Genomic DNA, 24,715 nt, shown 5'->3' on the forward strand with positions numbered 1-24,715 from the left:
GCGGTATTTGAGGAGTTGAAGAAGACGACCTTCTTTCTGTACAAACAGGAGTTGAAGAAGAAGTACTAGAGAGTGCAGCCTCTGATTCAAGTTGGTTTGAATTTTCATGTTTCAATAAGCTTCTTTTAAGTAATCCCAATTCCTCACCTAGAGGTGCAAGGAATGGAAAACAGAGGAAATTGGGAAGAAGAAAGGGAAGGAGAAAAAGGGGAAGAAGAGAGGGAGGACTTCGAAAGTCCTCCACTACAACAGTTATCGCCGTTGCTGTTCATGTATCCTGAGGTCAAAGAAGAAATATTGCAACAGTAGATTTCAACGGAAGGCTAACAGAAGAGGTCTTTGTCTCACAGTTATAGTACAGGAGGGTCTTTGTCACAGACCCCATAGTATAGGGGGGCCTTTGTAATTTACCCTTGTTTTTTTTTTTTTTTTTTTTCAATAGCTGAGCTGCCGAGGACCTGCCAAATGAATGAGGAAAACATTCTGCGCAAACAAATGAAGAGCAATCCCTACATAAATGATACATGATAATGATAGTCGACCTGTTTCACCAAATCCAGAAATCAAAGGTGTATCCATTAGATAGCCCCTCTGTATATGTTTTCATCACGGCAATACTGAAATGCGATGTTTGAGACCATGAAGGCCCTAAAAAGTAAAAATGCTATTTCCAAGAAGATAGCATGGTTTCTCGACTTGAGCCTGGATCTCCTGAAAGCAAAAATTATGAAAACACAGAATCCAACCGCACATCCAGAATATTTTCTGTACATGTATCTTAAATTTCAAGGGGGATAGGTTTCCAATGTATGGCCGGATGCCTATGCTTGCAGAGTGTTTATAGGGCTTTTACTTTAAGAGATCTCGTAGCTCTCAACTTGGATTAGGAGTCAGGAGCCATAACAAATAGGCTTCCTTGGATACCAAATACAAAGAGAGGACCCATTTCAATTGGCTCAGTGATTTTGCATTCTTCTCCAAGGAAATGCAGACTTGCGCAATTCAAAACTGGAAATATAATGACAAGTTACTAAATGAAGTAAACGAGATCAAAGCCTAATCCAAAGTGCAAAATTTTGTGCAAACATGCCAGGTTATGTGGTTTTCCATAGTAAGTGTGGTAACCAGCCGATGTAAGGGGACCTTTGATTCATCAATTTTGGAGAATAATATTGTAGGAAGAGCATTATTAGTCCAGTGGAAGTTTAAGAAAAAGATTTTTGATTTTTTTTTTCTTCTGTAGATCTCCTAGATATGAAGAAGCTGATTTTAGTTGGCCTCTGGATTTGCTACATGGCCCACATCTCGTAAAGAAAGGGGGCATGTATAAGTAAACTGAAAGATGGGGATCAGCCGATCAAGATTTTGTCAAAATATCTGACTGGTTAAATAAACCATTTTGATGCACAGGATGTTACAAAGATGATCTTTATCTTCTCATGTCTGTTACAGGGTGCAGAAAATATTGTACCAACACGCAACTGCAATTTGTGCTGTTGGATCTATGGCTTGCTAATGTATATAAGAGAATCAAAAAATTAAAGTAAAAGCAAATGCTAGCAAAGATGGGAAAGTAAGAAACATGAGATTTTTTCTTTTATCGTATTTTGACCCAGTATTCAGTGTCAATTTATTGATCAAATTGGTTCACGTAACATCTTTACCATGCTTTTCCTGCTGAACCAAACAGGTGCATCTTCTCTGCTACCACAGCCTTCATTGCTTCTTTTGCAGATGCCATGACATGAATGAGGTCTTTCTTGGGGTTGCGAAGGCATTCCATATAAGCCTTCCGCACCTCTGTATTTACATTGAACTTTCTGACGCCAAGTTGTATGCATTCCTGTTCAAAGCAATCCAACAAACTTAACTTCAATGGCATTCATTATTGTTTCTATTTCTTGGCTTTTAAAACCTGAATTAATTTACTTCATGATACAATCCAGTTTACTCAATGGAATGATAGTGGTAGCCAATCTGAGCCCAAAATTAGGAGATTCAAGTCAAGGTTAGAACCTTATTACCAAAAATAAAAAAAAAAAGTCATGTAGAACAACCACCTCTGACTGAGGGAGTTGCTCAATTGAGGCTTTTCAATCCTAACTCAACCTGATGACATGGAAAACCAATTCAAACCTAACCCAGAGTCAGGTTGGGCTAGCCCGGACACTCCAACATGCCTTACTCCTATACATTACAGAATCAAAACTGGATATGGCATGGATACTTATACAAGTTTCTCATTTTATAGTCAAGTTACTCCATTAACTGATACAAGTTCTCTTGTTTGTTTTGTAAGAATAACATGCAATAAATCTAAACATAAGAAACTTTGTAAACATTAAAAATCCCATATAATTTGAAAATGATGCATCATAGAAAATATAATTAGTTTAACAAACTAGAAGAAGCATCACATTGCATATAAAAAGGTCATTACCAATGTTGGTCCCGGCTATCTGGGGTCTTGGGAGGGGTGCACATGGACCTAACCTTTGACACTTTTTTTCCTTTGTTTTGTTTTGTCTTTGTTTTATTTTTATTTTTATTTTTATTTTTATTTCTTTTTTGCCGTCAAGAAGTGGTTTTCCTCAGAATAAAACCAGCATTCTCAAACTTTCCAGCCTGAGATTTACCGTTACACCAAGCAATGGCCCCTAGCATATTGGATGAGCATTTGCATTAATATTTGTGCAGACGCATTGCAGATGCAGACTTTGCTAAGATGGGTTCTTGCTGTTCTCGATTGAAGCTTGAAAGTGCTGTTGACAAGTTGGGAATGATGAACTATTCCCAACTTGAGGGGGAGTATTGACAGAACAATCAGGCTAAAATTACAATATATTGGGCTTGTTATTATTTTATGTTTTTTTTTTTCTTATTGGGTCTGAATGGACCTTATTGTTTTATGTTTAGCTGTTACATGTTTAGTTGCAGGCTTGCAGCCTCCCCATGAAGGGATTCGATATAATTTTCCCTTTTATTAGCTGAGACTATAAATATAAGTGGGGAACCTAAGTATCCCCCCCACAGTCTATTCTTCTCCAAACCTCTTCACTAGTTCTTTTCACTTCTACATCTTTTGTACCTTGCTGAAGCTATCTTCCAACTGTTTTGTTTTTTGTTTGTTTTTTTTTTTTTTTGATTTATGCTGCTTCTACTTAATTTTACTTGCTGAAATCAACTAGTATGACAGATTACATGAGGTGAATGGGAAATGCCTGTTGGATGCACTGTCCAATTATCAAAGTCATCATGTGACTAATAGTTTGGTTGATATAGAGTATGTAAGACAGATTACATTCTAGGATAACCAATTGGGCCATTTTTCATTTTCTTCATTTCGTGTTTTGTTGCCAGAATTGTTTGAGTCAATTCAGTTGTATGGTTTGGTGTGTAAAAGTTGCCCCAATTTGCCAAACATTGTAGAAACACATTTTCATCTAGTAATAAAAGAAGTGATTTATCTTTTGATATCGTGCAAACTAATTTATTCAATTTTTTCTATTAGATGGTTATAGATATTTCCTATTGTTTGTTGATGACCATTCTCACTTCATTTTGTTGTATCTGATGCATTCATATGATGAAGTACTTCTTTTAATCTGTCAATTTTATCAGATAGTTCTCACCCAATTCGGAGTTAGAACAAAAGTCTTCAGATTATTTTGAGAAGTCCCTAGACTCTTAGTTGTTAGAGCATGGGTTTATTCATCACCACACATGTTTGCACTCCCTAATACTAACAAAATGGTGTTGCCGAGAGAAAAGCAGATCTAAACATATCTCTCAACAGAAACATTCTTTCTGTTGTTTATCATTCAATTTCACCACAATTCCTTCTTGTATCAGTTTCTAGAAGAAACCAACAATCAGTTCTTACAAAATACAGATTAGTTATGACTTATCAATGAAGTTAATGTTGTATTTTCAATATGAAACCTTCTTGAACCATTTTTCTTATGTTTTTATGAATAAAGAAATATACCTTTATAAGCTCCTTGGATAATCCGGAGGCACCATGAAGAACAAGGTAAACTCCTTTTTCTGAACTCATTTTATGCAGGTCCTGCATTAAAAGTGAGAGTTGGCATCAACAGTCTAAGAGATGTATAAATATGTATATTCTATTTCAATGTTTTGTTACCAATGATATCAGTGGGTGTTATTTCCTAGAGGAGTTTGAAGAAATAACACAGTAGTTAAGAGTACAAATATCTCTTCGTATTTGTCAATGGTTATCAGCAGTCTTTATTTATTTATTTATTTTTTTCGGGGGGGGGGGGTAATTTGATCCTCAGGGTGTCACAATGCTTCTTCTCATGGTTAAGCATATGAACTAGGATGATCCATTTGAGATGATTCTTGAAATTAAAGACTTCTCCAGGCAGGATGACGAGCACAAGCACTAAAAGAATGACTAGTGCAGAAAAATCTGAAAGCTTAAAGGACCACTAAATGCATATAACACAAGTATGGATTATGAAGAGTACATTGTATCCTAAAAGTACTGTATGTACTAAATCCATTTTCTTTATTTTTTTTATGTGATTGAAGTACTCATGACCTAATTTCTCACAATAGCTTCAGTTGCAAATGCTTGACCTTAAGCAAATCAAGTCTGAGACTAGGGCCGCTTGCTGGGTATGCTCCATGGACATTTCCAATACAAACTGCTAAAGCATCAATGCCCGTCTCAGTAATGAATTCTTGAGCCTGAAAATAGTACAGGATATTAACCTTGGTACATCAGCATTCTGAAAAAATAATGATCCTTCCAATAGAAATGGATAGTCACCTGAGTAACATCAGTCAGCCTTGCTTCATAATCTTCAACAGTCAAGTCATCTTCAGTTCCAGATAATCTCCCAAGTTCAGCTTCTACTAGCATATTTTTTGCTTGTGCCAGAAATGATATGAACTTTGTGAATGAGATATTTTCCTTGAAAGGAAGATGTGAACCATCTACCATGACTGAATCAAATCCCTGGCATCAATATTAAATCAATGATACCATTTAAGTTCAGAAGTTGGTTAATACCAAATGATTGCCAAAGGTAAACCTACTACTATGCTGCTGACTGGTTTCCCAGGCAGTTTGATACATACCATCTCAAGAGCTTCCACCAGCTCATACTTGGAACTTCCATGATCAAAGTGAACAGTTATAGGAACCTGTTATGCATAAAAATACAAAACTCATTGCACCAAAATAAGAAAAATTTCTTTGGTAGGCAATACTTCTTTGGTCCTAATGGGAAGGGGTGCTGACAGATGACTCAACCAACTGTGCTGTCCCAACAGTACCCATGGGAAAGGCAGGCTTCATCCAGGGTGCAACTGCTCTCATGGAACATGCTAACCTGTTGTGAGGTTCAAGCCTGCACTTCCCCTGCAGGGAGTTGATGGCACTAACATCCAAACTAGGACCTATTGGCAGCAAAAAAACGAATAAAAAAAAAAAAGCAAAACACAAATATGAATGCATGACACACTGACTGAAACCTATGGACAATTCATTCACATTGGAACTGATCAAACTAATTAGAAATAATAACACATTGTGAACATCCTATGGGACATTCAATGCATCCCATGAATACAGGTTGTACCAATTAGAAACAGCGAAGGTTTCTCTTCAACAGATTAGTTCGAAGCATATCCATGACATTATCACATAATGCAGAGTAGAGAAATATGATAGAACTCAAGGTTTGCATAGGAAGAAAAGGCAATCATTGTCAGCTAGACATCATTTATCTACCTATCTAGGTAGTACGCAAACAGAGATGAATGTCTAAGGTATATGGTGTTTGCATGTTACATATCCCATCAGTTACAGCATCTGGAAATTTCACCTAGCATCTGGAGCAGATAAGGGTCTGTCCAGAAAACCTAAAAGATCTTTGTTTTTCACTTTTCACTTTAACCATATCGATTTTTTTGACATTACCAGAATGAAGGTAAGACATGGAAATGAAAACCAACTCACCCAACTTTTCTCAGGATAAAACATAATTCTCCCATAATTTCACAGGGTTATACCTAGTTATCCAGACTAAACTGTTGGGGGCATAAATTTGCATTTATATAAACACATTAATGACATTGCATTTAATGTCATAACAGTACCAACGGGTTGAATGTAGGATGGCATTTAATATGAATACTCTTTTAATAACCATACATTACCATATATACATAGGCACATATATGCAAACAGAATGTCACTTACATTGGCTTGTTCAGCTGCAGAGATACAACATGCAACCAAGGGAATTCCTCCCTGCTTCAAGGCACTTGGGTGAATCTGAAAAGATATAAAATTCAGGATATGCATATCAATTACGATCCAAGGAAAGATGAAATAATTATACAGATGATCCACAATTTAATGTATGCTCAGGGGCTGAAAGAAGGGGTTCTTCTAAATGTACTTTGAATATCAATACAACAGTCCAGAATATTAGTAGACAATCAACCTTCAGAATCATACAACAGTATTTGTATAAAAAGCTTCACTTCTACTGATGATTAAGTTGCTTTGCACAATAAAATATGCATGCCAATAGGAAAAAGCTCATACTCTCAAAATAAAAGATCTGGAACAGATCAGAATAAAAGAGTTTATCTGCCGAAACTTGTAAATTTTATATTTTTATAATCATGTCCAATACATTACTCCATTTATGCATTTCTGGAACATGTTGCATAATAAAATGGTGCTAAAATAATAGAATTGCTTTCGTAACAATCCTTGGGGTTTTAGAGAATTGTTTTATATTCTATCCTCTAAGGTTTGCTGCAAGGTCCATCATACTGCTTGAAACACAATAATTTATTTGAAAGTTGAAGTGCTCATTGCATATGAACTGTGCTGCATCAAATCTTAGGCAACTGGACCACTAATTAAGGCACTTCCTCTTTAACTATTGAGAACACATGTTGCATGTTTCTACTGTTGCTACAGTAGTCCGAACCAGTGAGGAGAAGAAGAAAGAGAAGGAGAAGAAGAAGAAGAAGAGAAGAAGAAGAAGATGAAAGAACTGTCGAACTTGATAGCTAAACCCTATCAGTCGACCTCTTAATAGTGATTAGGCTCTAATTAAATGTACAAGGACTAAATTGCCCCTACTTAAGTATGGGACAGAGAACCTCTAATAACACTGCCACATAAGCTCATAACTTAACCAAGGTGAGTTGACTAATCTACCCTTATTCGCCTAACTCTAACACTCCCCCTCAAGTTGGAGAATATATGTCATATAATCTCAGCTTGTTACATATATAGTTCACTCTCCCTGAGCTTAAGGCTTTTGTAAACAAATCTGCCCACTGATCACCTGAGCTTACATGTTCTGTGCTTCTCTCTCCAATAAGAACCTTCTCCCTCACAAAGTGGCAATCAATCTCTATGTGCTTTGTTCTCTCATGAAAAACAGGGTTGGATGAGATATGGAGCGCAGCTTGATTGTCACAGTACAACTTCATAGGTTTATCCATATGGAACCCGATTTCTTGTAGGAGATTCCTCAACCACACTAATTCACGTGTAGTGTGTGCCATGGCTCTATACTCGGCTTCAACACTGCTTCTAGCCACAACCGTCTGCTTTTTACTCTTCCATGTCACAAGATTTCCTCCAAGAAATGTGCAGTAACCTGTAGTAGATCTTCTATCAGACACAGAGCCTGCCCAATCTGCATCCGTGTACCCAACTACTTAAAGTTTTCCTCCTGGTTTATACAATAGCCCATGGCCCGGAGCTCCCTTCAAATATCTTACAATTCTAAGAACTGCATCCTAGTGAGGTATACGAGGGTTCTACATAAATTGGCTCACCACACTGACTGCAAAGGAGATGTCTGGTCTCGTGATAGTCAAATAGTTCAGCTTCCCCACTAGTCGTCTATACCTTCCAGGATCATCAAATATTTCCCCTGTATCACTGCTCAACTTAACATTTGGTTCCATAGGAGTCTCAGCCGGTTTTGCACCTAACAGTCATGTTTCGTCCAATAGATCGAGAACATATTTTCTTTGGCACAGGTTTACACTTTGTCTTGATCTAGCAACTTCTATACCCAAGAAATACTTCAATGTCCCAAGGTCTTTTGTTTGAAAATGATTTTGCAGAAAGACCTTGAGTTTGTCGATCCCCAATTTGTCACTGCCAGTTATGACAATATCATCCACATAGACCACTAATAAAATCTTTCCAGCTTCTGAGTCATAGCTGAACACTGAGTGATCAACCTGGCATTGTTTCATTCCAAAAGTCTTCACCACTTCACTAAACTTCTCGAACCAAGCACGAGGCGATTGTTTCAACCCATAAATTGCCTTTTTCAGTCTGCACACCTTACCAACATCCCCCTGAGCAACAAACCCAGGTGGTTGCTCCATATATACCTCCTCTATAAGGTCACCATGAAGGAAGGCATTTTTTATGTCAAGTTGAAATAAGGGCCAATCATACATAACTACCAGGGAAATTAACACACGGACAGAGCTAATCTTAGCCACTGGAGAGAAGGTCTCCATATAGTCCACTCCATACAACTGTGAATACCCTTTAGCAACAAGTTTGCCTTTCAGACGCTCCACACTACCATCTGGCAAGTATTTAACAATATACACCCATTTACAACCCACAACATGCTTACCAGGAGGAAGAGTAGTGAGCTCCCACATGTGAGTATGCTGAAGAGCAGAGAGTTCCTCCTCCATTGCCTGCCTCCACCCAGGTGAACTAAGAGCCTCTTGGACATTGTTAGGTATGGAAATAGATGACAATAGTGAAACAAACTGGCGATGTGAGGCGGAAAGGCGAGATACTGAAACAAAATTGGAAATGGGATGGAGAGTAGAACTACGTTTACCTTTTCGTAAGGCAATGGGTAGGTCAAGTCCTGAGGGTTCAGCAATAGGAGCAACGACAGGATCCGTGGACAAGGTAGAAGCTGGAGGGGCCGGTGTCATTCGACGTGTATACACTTGCCGAATTGGTGGTCGTTCAGTAGGGATCTGCACTAGATGAGGTGATGAGTCAACTCCAACAGGAACACCCGGAACGGGATCACTGACCGGAAGAGGAAGAGGAAGTAAAGGTGGAGACGAAGATGCTTCAGTTCCTGAGAAGAAGGGAACAGACTCAAAAAATGTGACATCAGGACAGACACAACACTTCCGAGTAATGGGATTGTAACACTTGTACCCTTTTTGAGTCCGAGAGTAGCCAAGAAAGACACACTTAATGGAGCGTGCATCCAACTTGTCTATTCCAGGACTCAGATTGTGAACAAAGCACACAACCAAAGATACGAGGTGTTAATGGAAAGGGAGACAAGGTGGGGAACAAGATAGAGAAGGGAGACCGACCATGAAGAATAAAGGAGGGCATCCGATTAATGAGAAAACACGCAGTAAGTACAGCATCACTCCAAAACCGTTTAGGAACACTCATATGATGAAGAATAGACCGAGCTGTTTCAAGGAGATGACGGTTCTTCCGTTCAGCCACCCCATTTTGTTGAGGAGTGGATGCACATGAAGTTTGATGAATGATGCCATGCTGTTCTAAATACCGTTGAAAGAAAGTTAGAAAATATTCACGACCATTATCTGAATGAATAACTTTGATTGGAACACCAAATTGTGTACGTATTTCAGCATGAAATTTTTGAAAAATGGAAAATAATTCACTCATTTCTTTCATTAAATAAATCCATGTCATTCTTGAACAATCATCAATAAAAGTGACAAAATACTTGTAACCATTATAAGACTATTTTGATCGAGCCCCAAACATCTGAATGAACCAAAGCAAAAGGACTCAACATACGACTTTCAACTCTAGGACTGAAGGAAACACGACGATGTTTCCCAAACTGACGCGACTCACACTATAACACTGACAAATGACTCAAAGACGGAACTAGTATCTTGAGTGCCTTGAGAGAAGGATGTCCCAGTCGACAATGCCACTGTAGAGGAGTGAGTGAAGTCTGAAGTGCAACTGACGATCCACCACCGTCAAGATAATACAATCCACCAGCTTCATGCCCCCCACCAATCTTCTTTCCCGTCCTGAGATCCTGAAAAACACAAGAGGAAGGAAAAAAAGTAACATAACAGTTAAGAGTCTTGGTTAATTTACTAACGGACATAAGATTGAATGGAAACCTAGGGACATATAGAACATATGAGAAAGAAAGAGAAGCCATGTCAACATTGCCAACACCACAGATGGGAGAGGAGGAACCATTGGCAAGGGTAACAGTTTGAGATGTGGAAGTTTCAGAAAGAGAAGAGAACACCCCTGGAGTCCCGGTCATGTGATCAGAGGCTCCAGAGTCAATAATCCAAGGAGAGGTTTTAGATGACAGGCAAGCTATACCTGAGTGGGCAAGAGTAGCAGTAATGTGCTGTGAAGTGGACTGAAGGAACCGCTTATACTCATCACGCGGTACACTCACCATCTCCCTTCCGGAAACAGATGTAGATGTGGAAGGAGTTAGGTCTGCCTGTTGATTATCACTGACATCAACCCCACCAGCAACAGCATGATTGGCCCATTTAGAGGGAGGGCGGCCATGAAGATCATAACAGAAATTTACAGAATGTCCTTCCCTGCCACAGTGGGTACACTTCCTTGTAGAGCTGCCTTTTTCTTTGCCACGGCCTCCCCCTGAGTCACGACCACCACCACGGCCAAATATGGAACCACCACGACCTCCTCAGGAGGCATGTCCTCCCCCTTTCGTACCACGTCCACCTCCTTTGTCTGTCACAAAAGCTGATCTATCAAACTGTGTGGGATTCTCTGTCTGTCCCAAAGAAATCCTACGAAGCCGAGCAAACACTTCCTCAAGTGTAGGAAGGGTAGAGCCCCCCAATATTTGGGCCCTAAGTGGTTCATACTCTGATTTCAACCCCACTAAGAACGTTGTGACATCTAGTTGTTCCCTCTGTTGTTACTGAACCTTAACATCTGGAGTGAGAGGATGATAGACATTGAGTTCATTTCTGAGGTTCTTCATACTGGCATAGTACTCTTCTAGGGTTTTATTTCCTTGTTGCAGACCAAAGTACTCCTGATAGAGCTGATATACCCTTGTAGTATTATCTTGCCCAGAATACAGCTTCTTGGCATGTGCCCATATGTCCTTAGCTGTATCTAAGAACATGAAGTTGGCACTTATTTTGGGTTCTATACTGTTCCATAGCCATGTCATGATTTGAGTATCCTCCTGTTCCCAATCATCAAACCCTGGAGAGTCAGCCGGTGGTTTATCTTCTTTCACATGCTTCACTTTTCTCTTTGCCTTGAGAAAAACTTCCACCGACTTGGCCCATGGAACATAGTTCTCACCATTCAGTTTGATTGAGGTCATCTGTACACCTAGATAGTCAGAGGAAACCACCACACTGGGTTTCTGATCACTACAGCCATCTCCCATTGCTGCCATGATACTCTTTCAATGCTGCCTCTAGTCTGAATTCCCAATCACCAACTAAGTGCTGCTGTCAAGAGTTTGATGTTCCAGAACCTACAGCAGTCCCTAAACACAATGATAGATACACACGCCTTTGTTCTTATCCACACCACTACTGATTTCACAAAAAACACAGACTACATGGACATTAATTCAGCACTTACTAACCACATGCAAGCTCTCTTACAACTACTCAACAGAGTTTGTGCATCACAAGCACCACCACCCAGCCATAGCTGTCACACACAATACAGACCTGCTTTAACGCTTTTAAGAGGGCACCACAAGACCAACAAAAACTCAACTAGTACCATTGCATTACACCTTGCACCATTCGGCCACCTACAGTAGCAGCCCTTACACCATTTGGTCACTGTAAACACAGCTTGTTCTTGGAAATTTTCCAAGAACCAGGGCAACAACCAACCTAGTTCTCTAGGTTCTGATCAGTCCTCTCAAGTTCTTGAAGATTTTCAACCCAGAAATACCAACAGCACACAGAGGAGAGATAACCAACCTTCGTTTGAGAGCTTCAGCCAACCATTCACTGCTGAAGTTGTTTTCTTAGAAAAGGAGGTTCTGTGCACCAGAAAAAAGAAGAGCTGTGATGTTTCAGGCCTGGGACGAGCCACTTTTCTCCATTGACAGCCCAGAGAAGAAAAGGAGAGAACTGAAGCACGAACTGAAGTTGTCACGAACTGAAACAGGTCACGAACTGAAGTTGTCACGCTCTGATACCATGTTTCTACTGTTGCTACAGTAGTCCGAACCAGTGAGGAGAAGATGAACGAGAAGGAGAAGAAGAAGTAGAGAAGAAGAAGAAGATGAAAGAACTGTCGAACTTAATAGCTAAACCCTATCAGTCGACCTCTTAATAAGACTGCCACATAAGCTCATAACTTAACCAAGGTGAGTTGACTAATCTACCCTTATTCGGCTAACTCTGACACTGCACACATCTTGATGTTAACATGTTGGATCAAGTAACCAACCTATATCATCATTGTGGATCCCTCATGATTGTATTTCATATTCCTAGGGACTGTTGACAACATAAATTATGCATGTTGTAACTTGTAATGCCATTGTTAATCTCACATCAGCAACAATTGATTGACAAAAAATTGTACAAAAGTAGCAAATACCCATGCCTAACATATAAACAAAAAGTGTATGGTGCAATTGCAAGTAGGCCCGGCTCAACCAAAAAACCAGGCTAACCTCACCTGTTGTTTATATCAAGTTGAACTTCAGCTGAAGACTAGGGCAGCCAGGCCAAAACCCAATCTCTATGATGTATTACTTATTTTAGCTGCATCTTAGTGTAATGCAGGCACCTTCCTACGATCAGAACATTGAAGCCTCAAACATATTCTTACTTTAAAGGTAACCGGAAATTTACTAAAAGAATGGAGATAACAAATTATAGAAGATAAATACTAGGTCAGGCAGTTAAGAGAACCCAGGGCAACACAGAGGAAAAAATGAGGCTTTGAAAGCCATAAAAAATCCCAACCACCACAAAAGCCAAACTGCATACACCCTCCGTAAACATAAAACAGAAGAATCTAATTATCTCCAACAAACAAAACAACCCCCTATTAGTTTTCCTTAGAAAGGGTTGCCCTCCATGGTCCTCCAAGTCAATGCCTGCTAAGTCCTAATCCAATTTCTCCTAATTTTGTTCAACTATCAAATGTCCTTATGACATGAAAGGGTGCACTCCCCAATTGCAAATTTAGATGTCATTTGATAACACTGAACTCTGGTATCTAAAAAACAGAAATTTTCAGAGAGGTGGTAGCAGCCTAGGGAATCCAGATTTATCAGGAGTTGGAGAAGTGTTTAGAAATTGAGGGAAGATATAGTCGTTTTCTCCAGGCTGGTGGGTGCTGGTGACTCAGCTTGGTCTGAAATATAGGCTGTACTACATGGTCTAAGGTTGGTAGAATATCTGAATCTCAGAGATATACTGGTTGAGGGAGACTCACAAATAATCATGAGATGGATAACAAGGAATTATGCAGTTGTTTGGAAATAGACATTTGATGAGGTAAACTCAAGGATCAAAATATTGATACAGATCGATACTCAAATTTCAACAGACTGAAAGGAATCGGGGAAGCCTTCCCAAACTTTGAAAACCCCCATACCCCTTTTGTATCGATGTATCCATGTGTCTCCATGGTCACCGTCTCACCGATATGGATACATATACAAATATTTTGATCCTTGGGTAAATTAACAAGATGGCTTCGGAATTGAGAGCAATCTAAAATTAGATACAAAGATCTAACAATTTAGTTCATCGGCTTGCAAAACAAGGGGTCAAAAGAAATCAGATCTATTGGGAATAAGTAGTCTTGAAGGGTACAAAATTGTAAATCTGTAAACGGAAGCCATTTACAAATTATTCAATATTGGGAAATACTCTGAAGAAAAGGTCAATCTTTCTGTACAGATTGAGGGAATGTTGCCTCCTTTGTAGTAATACAAGTTCCTTTTATCAGTTACCTAAACAAATCTTCTTAGAATTTGTGGTTAAATTATAACTATATAGTGCCATTATGTATCTGTAAAGGGGAGCCATTTACAAATTATCCAATATTGGGAAATACTCTGAAGAAAAGATCTATCTTTCTGTACAGATTGAGGGCATGCTGCCACCTTTGTAGTAATACAAGTTCCTTTTATCAGTTACCTAAACAAATCTTCTTAGAATTTGTGGTTAAATTATAACATATACAATGCCATTATGTATCTAACTTCTACACCAACTTCTCACCTGCAAAATGGCAGGACTTCTTTCTTCCTCTGCAGCAGAAACAACTGCCTCAACTCCTTCCAGATTATAAACATTGAATGCTCCAATAGCATATCCACCCTTCTCCGCATTCTTCACAAAGAACAATGTTGTTAACATCCAAAGAAGATATAACCTATGAACTTCCAGTAATAGGTTCTTACAAGAAGGAGATCTTTTGTTGATGCAAATCTAGCTGGACAAGCCCAACTTTTTACGACTTCTGCCAATGCAGTACTGTCACCAACATTACCTACAGAAAGAAAAGGATTACAAGTCACGTTTCCAAATATAGATTTTAGTTACAACGTGGCAATGAACATGGGCATGTTAACAAAACTTAAGCTTACCTGGGAAAACAATATAAGGAACACCTGGATGCCTACTTTCAGGACCTAGCTGCCACAAGGGAACACCAGCCAAGGCTTGTCCGACTACATTGGCACGCTTTGCTTCCAAAGCTCTAGTAGCAAGATCTGATGATGTGATTCCACCCTGAAGAATAAGTATATATGCTGATCAAATACGGTTTTTTCTTTTTCCTGGAGGTTCTTTTTAGATAAATGAATTAAGGATACCTTCAAGCACTCAACAATGAAACAGCATAACAAACATGGATAAGTGAACAAACTAATGAAACTTAAAAAATATATTTCAGAAACAATAGAATCCAACAATTGTTCAAACATGGATCCCCTTTTCGAACACATGCTAATAAATTATGTGTTGGAAAACGTGGGGTTACTGGTTCAGATCTGAAAATAGAATTGTATATATTCCTAGGATTGTGGAAGGATTGATTTAGAAAGTTTTTTCTTTCTATTTCTTTCTTTCTATTTTTGTACTTTCTATTTTCTCTTCTTTCTATTTTTTCTTCTTTCTATTTTCTTTTCTTTCTATTTTTCTTTCTTTCTATTTATTGCAGCAACTTACTATATAAATATGCCCATGGCAATAGAATGAAACATATCAGTATTCTACCATTCCAAAACATGGTATCAGAGCTCTAGGTTTGTCAACCTTGAGATTTTTTCGGCCTTCATTGCCAGTTTTTTGTGTTTTTCTCTTCTGGCCTTCAGTGCTGATCTGTAACCAGAAGTGTTCCTTTATTCACCTTTCTTGCTGGCCTTATTTTTCCTCTATTAACAATGTCCGACATGACTGCAACAAGTGGTCCCGTCCAAACCGATGAAGGAGCAACAAATTCTCATCCTCACACTGGTGATTTGCAGAATATTCAGGCAACATAGACTGAATGGCCAGAATTACTTGAAGTGGTCACAACTAGTGCGTACCTATTTGAAGGGAAAAGGAAAAATTAGTCACCTCCTTGGAACAGGACCAAGGTTGGGCGAGCCAAATTTTGATGCTTGGGACGAAGAGGACTCCATGATTATGTCATGGTTGTGGAGTTCAATGACACCCGAGATCAGTGATACTTGTATGTTTCTTCCCTCTGCAAAGGCTATTTGGGATGCTGTACGACAAACCTATTCCAAAGCCCATGACGCTGCTCGTGTCTATGAGGTCAAAGTGAAGACTGTGGCGGCCAAACAAGGGAGCGGAAGTGTTACAGAGTATGCAAATCTGCTGCAAAATTAATGGCATGAGCTTGATCATTATTGGGTTCTTGAGACAAAGTGCACAGATGATGCTGTGATCTTGAAGAATTTTATTGAAAGAGATAGGGTGTATGATTTTTTGGTCGGACTGAATGCTAAATTTGATCAGGTCCAAATACAAATTCTTGGCAAAGAAGAAGTGCCTCCATTGAATGAAGTCATAGCCCTTGTCAGAGCTGAGGAAAGCCGCCGTGGAATCATGCTTGAGCCTAAAGATCCCGAAGGCTCAGCCATGGTGGCAAGGGGAGGAAGTTACAGTGGTTCAAAGGGTGAGAACAATCACAACTTGGCTCGTGACACAACCACCCATGACTCTAACGATAACCTCTGGTGCACCTATTGCAATAAGCCCAGACACACGAAAGATCGGTGCTGGAAACTTCATGGGAAACCTCCCACATCCAACAAGGAATGGGGAAATCGAGGAGTTTCAAAAGGAGTTCAACAGGCCCATAATGTCTCCACAACCCTGCAGCAAGAACACTCAAGTTAGGGACCATTTAATGATGAAAAAATTGAAAGGCTAAGGTGCTTCCTGAAATCCTTGAAACCAGGAAGTGGTTCTACCTCTCTTGCTCTCTCAGGTGAGTTTTTATCTCTAGGATTACATGCCTCGGCTAGTGTTTTTCCATGGATTCTTGATTCCGGAGCTACTGACCACATGACACCCTCTTCACTACATTTTCTCACCTATACACCCTGTCCTAGTAATAGAAAATTTTCTGTTGCTGATGGTTCTTTCACCACAGTGGCAGGGATTGGGAATATTCAAATTACTCCATCCCTATTACTTAAAAATGTGCTTCATGTTCCTAAGTTATCCACTAGCCTTATCTCTATACATAAACTCACCCAGGATGTGAACTGCAATGTTGTGTTCTTCCCTTCTTACTGTGTATTTCAGGACCAGGTCTCGGGGAAGAAGATTGGACTTGCTAAGGAAAGAGATGGACTCTACTGCCTTGAAGCAACCAACAAATCATCTCACACTGTTATGCATGTCACACATGAGTCATTCTTATCTACCTCCAATAAAGATTTAATTTGGCGTCATCATTTCCGTTTTGGTCATCCTTCATTTCCTATTTTAAAAACAATGCTTCCTTGTTTAAAGGAATTGATGTTGAAACCTTTCATTGTGATGTTTGTGAACTTGCTAAGCACAAAAGGGTTTCTTTCCCAATCAGCAATAAAAGATCTTCAACTCCTTTTTATTTGATTCATTCGGATATATGGGGCCCTTCTCAAATTCCCAACATTACTGGTTCCAGATGGTTCGTCACCTTTATTGATGATTGCACTAGGGTCACATGGATTTTTCTTCTTAAGTCTAAATCTGATGTGGGTACGATTCTTCCCAACTTTCATAACATGGTCCAAACTCAGTTTGGTGTGAGAATTAAAAGGTTTCGATCTAATAATGCTACAGATTATTTTAATTAGAAATTGTCCCCATTTTTTTAGAAAGAAGGCATTGTGCATGAATCCTCCTGTGTTAACACTCCCCAACAGAATGGGGTAGCTGAGAGAAAAAATGGCCATCTTTTGCAAACCACCCAAGCCTTTCTCTTTCAAAATCAGGTGCCAAAACAATATTGGGGGGAAGCTATCCTTACTACTGCCTACACCATAAATAGACTACCATCTAAAGTTCTTGACAACCGAAGCTCAATACAAGTCCTTTCTCAATTTTACCTTGATATTCGAGCATCAAATAATCTCACACCAAGAATTTTTGGCTGCACTGCCTTTGTTCATGTCCATAATAAGGGAAAATTAGACCCACGAGCAATCAGGTGTGTCTTCTTGGGATATTCCCCAACTCAGAAAGGTTATAAATATTATCATCCAGCCACCAGAAAATTCTACACCTCCATCGATGTCACATTTGAGGAAGGAAAATCTTTTTTCACTCAATCTTATCTTCAGGAGGAGCCCTCATTAATGGAAGATAAGGCCTCGGATCTACTCTTCCTAGATGTATTACCCTCCTCACAGACATTCAATCGTCAAGAACCACATCCCTCTGAGTCACATTCCTTTGAGCCCCACATTCCCGAGTCTTAACAAGAGTCAAACAACCCGACCATTGAACCAAATTTGGACACTGTTAACCCCACGAATGATGTGCATGATAATGTGAGATATATGCAGGTTTACTCTAGGAGGAAAAATCTGGATCCTCAACCTGTGCAAGTCCAAGATTCAACTCCTAATCCTAGAACTGAGGGATGCTCAGAACCTGAACCTACACCTTCACAGTCTGAGTATGAGTATGACCTACCTATTGTACTGAGAAAAGGAACTAGAGAATGTACCAAACGCCCATTGTACCCTTTAGCCAAATATGTATCATTCCAAAGATTCTCTAAATCCCATAAAAGTTTTCTAGCCAGCCTTAACACCATTCCAATTCCTAATACTCTAGTCGAGGCACTTTCTAATAAGGAGTGGAGAAAATCCATGAGAGTGGAAATGGAGGCATTAGAAAAAAACAACACATGGGAAGTTGTGGATCTACCAAGAAATAGGAAGACGGTAGGTTGTAAATGGGTGTTCACAGTTAAGTACAAATTTGATGGGTCATTAAAAAGGTACAAAGCACGCCTGGTAGCCAAGGGATATATACAGACTTATGGGGTAGATTATCAGGAGACTTTTGCCCCAGTAGCTAAAATGAATACAGTAAGGGTGTTCCTGTCGTTGACTGCTAACTATAATTGGGATTTGCAACAGTTTGATGTAAAAAATGCGTTTCTCCATAGTGATCTAGAAGAAGAGATATACATGGACATTCCACTGGGTTTTGGAGAAGGCATTAAAGGGAACAAAGTTTGTCGGTTGAAGAAAGCACTATACGGTCTCAAACAATCTCCGAGAGCATGGTTTGGAAGGTTTACGAAGGTAATGCTGAGTACAGGTTACAAGCAAAGTCAAAGTGACCACACATTGTTTATCAAACACACAGCCTTAGGGGGAGTTACTGCACTATTAGTCGATGTGGATGATATAATCGTTACTGGGAATGATAAAAAGGAGAAGGAAGCATTGAAAAACTACCTTGCTAGAGAATTTGAGATAAAAGACTTGGGGAGACTAAAGTATTTTCTTGGAATTGAAGTTGCACATTCTAAACAAGGCATATTTATCTCTCAACAAAAGTATGTTGTTGATCTTTTGAGAGAAACAGGAAATATGGCATGTAAACCAGCTTCCACGCCTATAGATCCCAATCATAAACTTGGAGAAGCCAACGAGAATGCAAGTGTAGACAAGGAGATGCTCCAAAGACTAGTTGGAAAACTCATTTATCTTACACATACACGACCGGATATTGCATATGCTATAAGTGTAATAAGTCAGTTTATGCATAATCCTAAAGAAGTTCATCTGCAGGCTGCTCATCGAATTCTGCACTATTTGAAAGCCAATCTAGGAAAAGGAATTTTATTAAGAAGAAATGGAGGACTGACTCTTGAAGCATATACAGATGCCGATTGTGCAGGATCTCCAATAGATAGACGATCCACTTCTGGTTACTGTACCTTCTTAGGAGGAAACTTATTCACTTGGAGGAGTAAGAAGCAAAATGTAGTGGCTCGGTCAAGTGCAGAGGCAGAATTCAGGGCTATGGCACAAGGAGTGTGTGAATTACTCTGGTTGAAGATAATTTTAGAAGACCTAAAGATTCCACGAGAAGAGCTTATGAAACTATATTGTGACAACAAGTCAGCCATCAATATTGCTCACAATCCTGTTCAACATGACAGGACGAAGCACATCGAAATTGATCGACACTTTATAAAAGAGAAACTGGACAACAAGTTGATTTGCACTCCCTATGTGTCTACAAAAGGACAATTGGCCGATGTACTTATTAAAGGGCTCAATAGTACAGACTTTCGGAGAATTATAGCCAAGCTGGGAATGGAGGATCTCTATTCACCAGCTTGAGGGGGAGTGTTGGAAAACGTGGGGTTACTGGTTCAGATCTGAAAATAGAATTGTATATATTCCTAGGATTGTGGAAGGATTGATTTAGAAAGTTTTTTCTTTCTATTTCTTTCTTTCTATTTTTGTACTTTCTATTTTCTCTTCTTTCTATTTTTTCTTTTTTCTATTTTCTTTTCTTTCTATTTTTCTTTCTTTCTATTTATTGCAGCAACATACTGTATAAATATGCCCATTGGCAATAGAATGAAACATATCAGTATTCTACCATTCCAAAACATTATGAACCCACTTTCAAAAGGAAAAAAAAAAAACATAAAGAGAAAGGGAAAGGGAAAGAAAACACTAATGCAAATGAAAGCAAAGCTTGCATTAATTACATTTTCATTATGTTAGTAACCATACCAATAGCAGGGTAGGTGGGACGAAGCTTAATTCAAGAGATTGATTACTAACATTTGCATCACTTTACCACAAATCTTGAAGTAATAGGAGCTAGTAACTTAATTAATTCCTGAAAAGCCTTATAAGAGGATATTTTCCAATGCCCGCACACGGTGGAAGCTTTTATCTCTTCAATATGCAAGCAAATAACCAAGACAATTTTCTTGTTCATAAAAGGTAAAAATAAGAATAAAGTAAACAGAATGGAAACAAGAAGAGATCACTTTCTATCTGTTTAATAGAAGTTAAGGAAGAAAAAGTCATGCCAAGACATTATAATAAAAATTACCTTTGCCAATATATAACGAGGTCGTGTAGTAATCCGTCTAACAATTTCCACCAATGCAGAGCTAACCTTGAAATTAATTTCTAAACTCTCAGAAGGAGCTGAAAAATAGAAAAAAATAAAATAAAATCATCAGATCCAATTACATAGTGTGAGAATGCATTTTCTTATGAGTATCAGGTTTATTTCCATCTTGAAGAACAATGTATTTGGACCCTTCATCTACAACTAAAAACTTGCATCCATTCTGTAGAAATTCATGTTCAGCCTTTCCTTCCCAAGTCTTGATTGTGAGGGATTTTTTGCAGTTTGACCATTTTAACATACATAACAGATGAATCGTCTCAAGGAACCATTCAATCTATAAGCTTAAGCTGTTAGGAGAGGTACCTTAATAGGTTTTTATTTTCTAACATGCACAGGCCCAACTATACCTTGTGCTGAAATTTAATTAAATATAATGGGGGTGATGAGGATTGATCACTAGGCCACTTGGTCAAACAGACTCTAATACCCATCTTAAGGAACCACCCAACATAAAAGCTTAAGCTGTTAGGTTAGATCCCTGAATAGTTTTTTATTCTCTAACAAATGGGATACAGTGGGTGGGGCTATACGATAACTTTCAACTTTCTTTTGTCTTTCCTTCCCACTGCCTAAATTACAATTATCATGTTATGGGTATTTCCTTTCTTATCCAAGTTTCTGAAATTAAAATATGATTCTACTTATATCTCTTTGCTTAATAATGTCATGTTTAGAGATCCTACAGGCTGACCATCAATTTATGATCTTTTTATGACCTTTTGTGGACTGGGTGTACTGTTGTATCATCAGATGTACATACTAGATCATTCTTTTATGTTATTATGTAATTCTGGACTCTGAATGCTGTCGTCAGTTAGACACACGTGTACAGAACTGCTTCTTCTTTTATTCAAACTGTTCTTGGCGTGGTATCAGAGCAAGCCATCCTGTGAGAGATCAATGGACTGTTCAAGACATTTAAGAGGAGATCTAAGTTTCTTTCTTTCTTTCCCTTTATTGGGAATTTCCTTTAGTGTTTCGGGGGCTGTTTCAATCATCCCAAGTTTGCAGCTTTTCTTTAAATTGAGGTACCTGGTTTTCAACATATAGCCATTGATCTTCCTGATATGTGGTCTGTTTTCTATGGGATTCAAGATTCAGTGCCATCCTGATCAATCTTCCCATCTTGTTATATCTGATCTCAGATCAGATATGTTTTGGGTTTTGATCCCTTTTCATGATCGATATTTGTGGTGTCAGGCCCTATTCAGTTTCCTTTTATATAGTTATGTATTAGATCTGCTGATTGATCACTTTATTTGCACTGGAACCTAAGGTTAGGTGTTGCTCTAATCTGTTCCCTTTGTTCTTGATCTGAAAGGGGTTTCTCCTTGATTTTACTGTTCGAGTTGAAGTATCCTGCTACATTGGTCACATGTAGTATATTGTGTGATTTTACTTCATTTTTTTATCATTGCTGTAATGGCTTCATAAAAGGGAAAAATTCTATCTACAAGGTTTGATGGAACTAATTATGCATTATGGAAGTGTTGCTTCCAATTTTATGTGCAAGGCAAAGGCCTTTGGGGTTTTGTAAGACGACTGAATGGTCCTTTATCGCTCTATTTGACTTTAATATGTAATGCTGGATTCTGGGTGATGTCATAAGTTAGAAACACCCGTACATATCTCTTTCTTCTTCCATTCAAACTGCTTCTCTTGACATTATGTACCACCAAGTCACCGTTATATGCAAATGCATTTCACTCATGATTCTAATTTATACCAGATTTCTCATCTGAACAAACTTCTTTATCTGTATTCTTGCTTATTTTTCATGTCTGGAACAAGTGGAAGACTAAGTGTGCCAATGTTAAAATAACTGAAGCAATCAATATAATAGACAAAGGAAAAGAAGACCAACATTTCCCTTTGATGAGCTCCCGGCTGGTCATTATTAGAGTGTCTTTGCGGGCTTTAAGAAAAACATCAGCCATTTCAGATGTCCGCTTGATCTCCTCCTCTCTCTCTTCTAATGACCCCATGGCAAGTTTATGAACAGATATCTAAAAGGAAAATGGAGAAAAGGAAGTGAAAAACTTAGATCCTTTGTTTTGCTAATGGAGACACGAGTAATGGAAAAGGGATTGAAAACTCAAATTGATTTGAAAAAAAAATTATCACTACTTTTACTCAAAAAAAAGTCTCTATAGGTAAGATCCAAAACACAGATAAAAACATATAGAATCTAAATTACCTCAATGCTTCTTAATATATGACCTAATTGTGATTTAAGCTCCTCAACCTGCAAAAATAAAAATGTAAACATGATTCCACCTAGCATGGAGATACAGATAAAAAACTGTTGAAGGAATGGAAAGAATGCAAAAAGGAGAAACAAATGGTCAAAGAACACAGGTTCAACCTGTTTGGTGGTTTTGGGAACATATGACCCTACAACTACAAGCCCACCATTCTTTTCGTTCTTGATTCCGATATCTTTTGGTAATATTGGAGCCTTTGGCCTTATTCCAATTCGAGCAGAAACAAAACTAGCAGCTGTGCGGCATAAGAAACGTTTCCCTTTCAGTTCTGCCTGCCAATTTAATAACTGGTCTGTAAGACTAATAGTTTTCTTAACAAATAAAGCAAAGGAAGTAAAAAAAAAAAAAATCCAATAAAGAAATATATTAACAATCAGATGTCTTGCCTGGATCATTCCTGCTGCAAATACAGCCATATCTTTTTCACTAGCTGCATTAACAACACATACTGCTCCCTGGAGATCAGATAATAAACCCAAAGAAATTGTAAGAAAATGCTAGTACTGATACTTGGTTGGAGTGAAAAAGCATGTATAACATACAACTTTGTACATGAGAAAAATATGAGAATCAGTATTTAGTCCATGCAGTAATGTACACTTATCTATACTACTATTAAAAGTATGAATGAGGGTATGAAATTTTTGTTCTTGACTAAAATACCCCTATTTTTGAATTTAGTCTCTCTTTGATTGTGAGGGCTGGAAATGTAATTTAAACTACTACTTTTCACCTTATTTAATTCCCTCTCATTAAGTCTGAGATTTAGGCTCAATTTGGAAGGAGTACAAATACAAATATGTAGAGTGCAAAACCTTGTTTTTTTGTATTATTTTGTATGTATTTGCACTGCACATGTTTGTATTTGTACTCCTTCCAAACTGAGCCTTAAGGTATCAACTCCCATTATCTCTTATTAAATCCTATAGGTTTTATTTTTTCACCAATCATCATCATCATCATCATCATGCCTTATCCCAACTATAGGGGGTGGCTACATGACTCCTGTTTCACTAATCCGTTATAGTTAATAGAATTTATTTTCTCACCAATAAATTCTGTTTTTTTTTTTTTGAGCAAAGATAACTTTTATTGAAAACAAAAGAGGAAGTAAATGAGAGGATGTACTGAAGCCTAGAGTGGCAAAGGCAAACAACTATCACTAAACAAGCTTTCTCTAAAAACCTCTGATTTTGCTAGGCTATCAGCAACAGTGTTGACTCTAAGATCTGAGTTCATTATGAGGCATTTTTTTAGAGAAGGAGTTATGACTCTAAACTATGATGGTAATGCCCATGTCTCTACAGGTCAAGCAGAAATTGGAGGTGTAATCCTAGGGGAAGGGGAATATCTGCTGGGTTTATAGTGCTCCGAGGCAGATGCTACAAAAACAGAGGTCTTGGCGCACTTACAGGAATTCACTTTGTCAAACGGCTAGGTTTATCCTCTTTAACCATTAAAGGGGATTCTGCAAATAGTATTGCGTGGTTAAGGAGGAAGGAAGGAGGGTCCTGGAGACTAGCACACTTCACACTTGATAGCTGAAGCTGGGGATATCTTAGTCTCAATGAATGTGAAGATGGTCTGGATTCCTAGGGACCAATAAATTCTATTAATTAGATCCATATCAATACTTTTAACAATATAAAACTCATGATTTTTAACTGCCCCAAAACAAAACCGTTATTCCGTCCAGTGGTAAGCAATTCAAACATCCGGGTCAAATGAATCAACACATGATGTCATAGTTAAATAATAAA

General features: G+C 38.4%; 1 protein-coding gene across 1 annotated transcript in view; it reads right to left on the reverse strand.

The window, feature by feature from the left end:
- Positions 1-1,412: 1,412 nt before the first annotated feature.
- LOC148855153 (ketose-bisphosphate aldolase class-II family protein) overlaps positions 1,413-24,715 on the reverse strand; it is a 124,717-nt gene continuing 101,414 nt past the window's right edge. The window contains exons 29-42 of the mRNA XM_088984471.1: positions 23,342-23,410; positions 23,057-23,227; positions 22,889-22,936; positions 22,556-22,697; positions 20,608-20,705; positions 14,652-14,796; positions 14,466-14,554; positions 14,284-14,394; positions 6,236-6,310; positions 5,110-5,175; positions 4,799-4,987; positions 4,606-4,716; positions 3,989-4,069; positions 1,413-1,843 (exon numbers count right to left, since the gene is read on the reverse strand). Coding sequence (XP_088840597.1) covers positions 1,661-1,843; positions 3,989-4,069; positions 4,606-4,716; positions 4,799-4,987; positions 5,110-5,175; positions 6,236-6,310; positions 14,284-14,394; positions 14,466-14,554; positions 14,652-14,796; positions 20,608-20,705; positions 22,556-22,697; positions 22,889-22,936; positions 23,057-23,227; positions 23,342-23,410 — 1,578 coding nt within the window. The 3' untranslated portion in view covers positions 1,413-1,660. The remainder of the gene's footprint in view (positions 1,844-3,988; positions 4,070-4,605; positions 4,717-4,798; positions 4,988-5,109; positions 5,176-6,235; positions 6,311-14,283; positions 14,395-14,465; positions 14,555-14,651; positions 14,797-20,607; positions 20,706-22,555; positions 22,698-22,888; positions 22,937-23,056; positions 23,228-23,341; positions 23,411-24,715) is intronic.

This window comes from Nelumbo lutea, chromosome 4 (genome assembly GCF_056320005.1).
Source record: "Nelumbo lutea isolate HS-2025 chromosome 4, American lotus-T2T, whole genome shotgun sequence".
In the NCBI taxonomy this organism is placed as follows: domain Eukaryota; kingdom Viridiplantae; phylum Streptophyta; class Magnoliopsida; order Proteales; family Nelumbonaceae; genus Nelumbo; species Nelumbo lutea.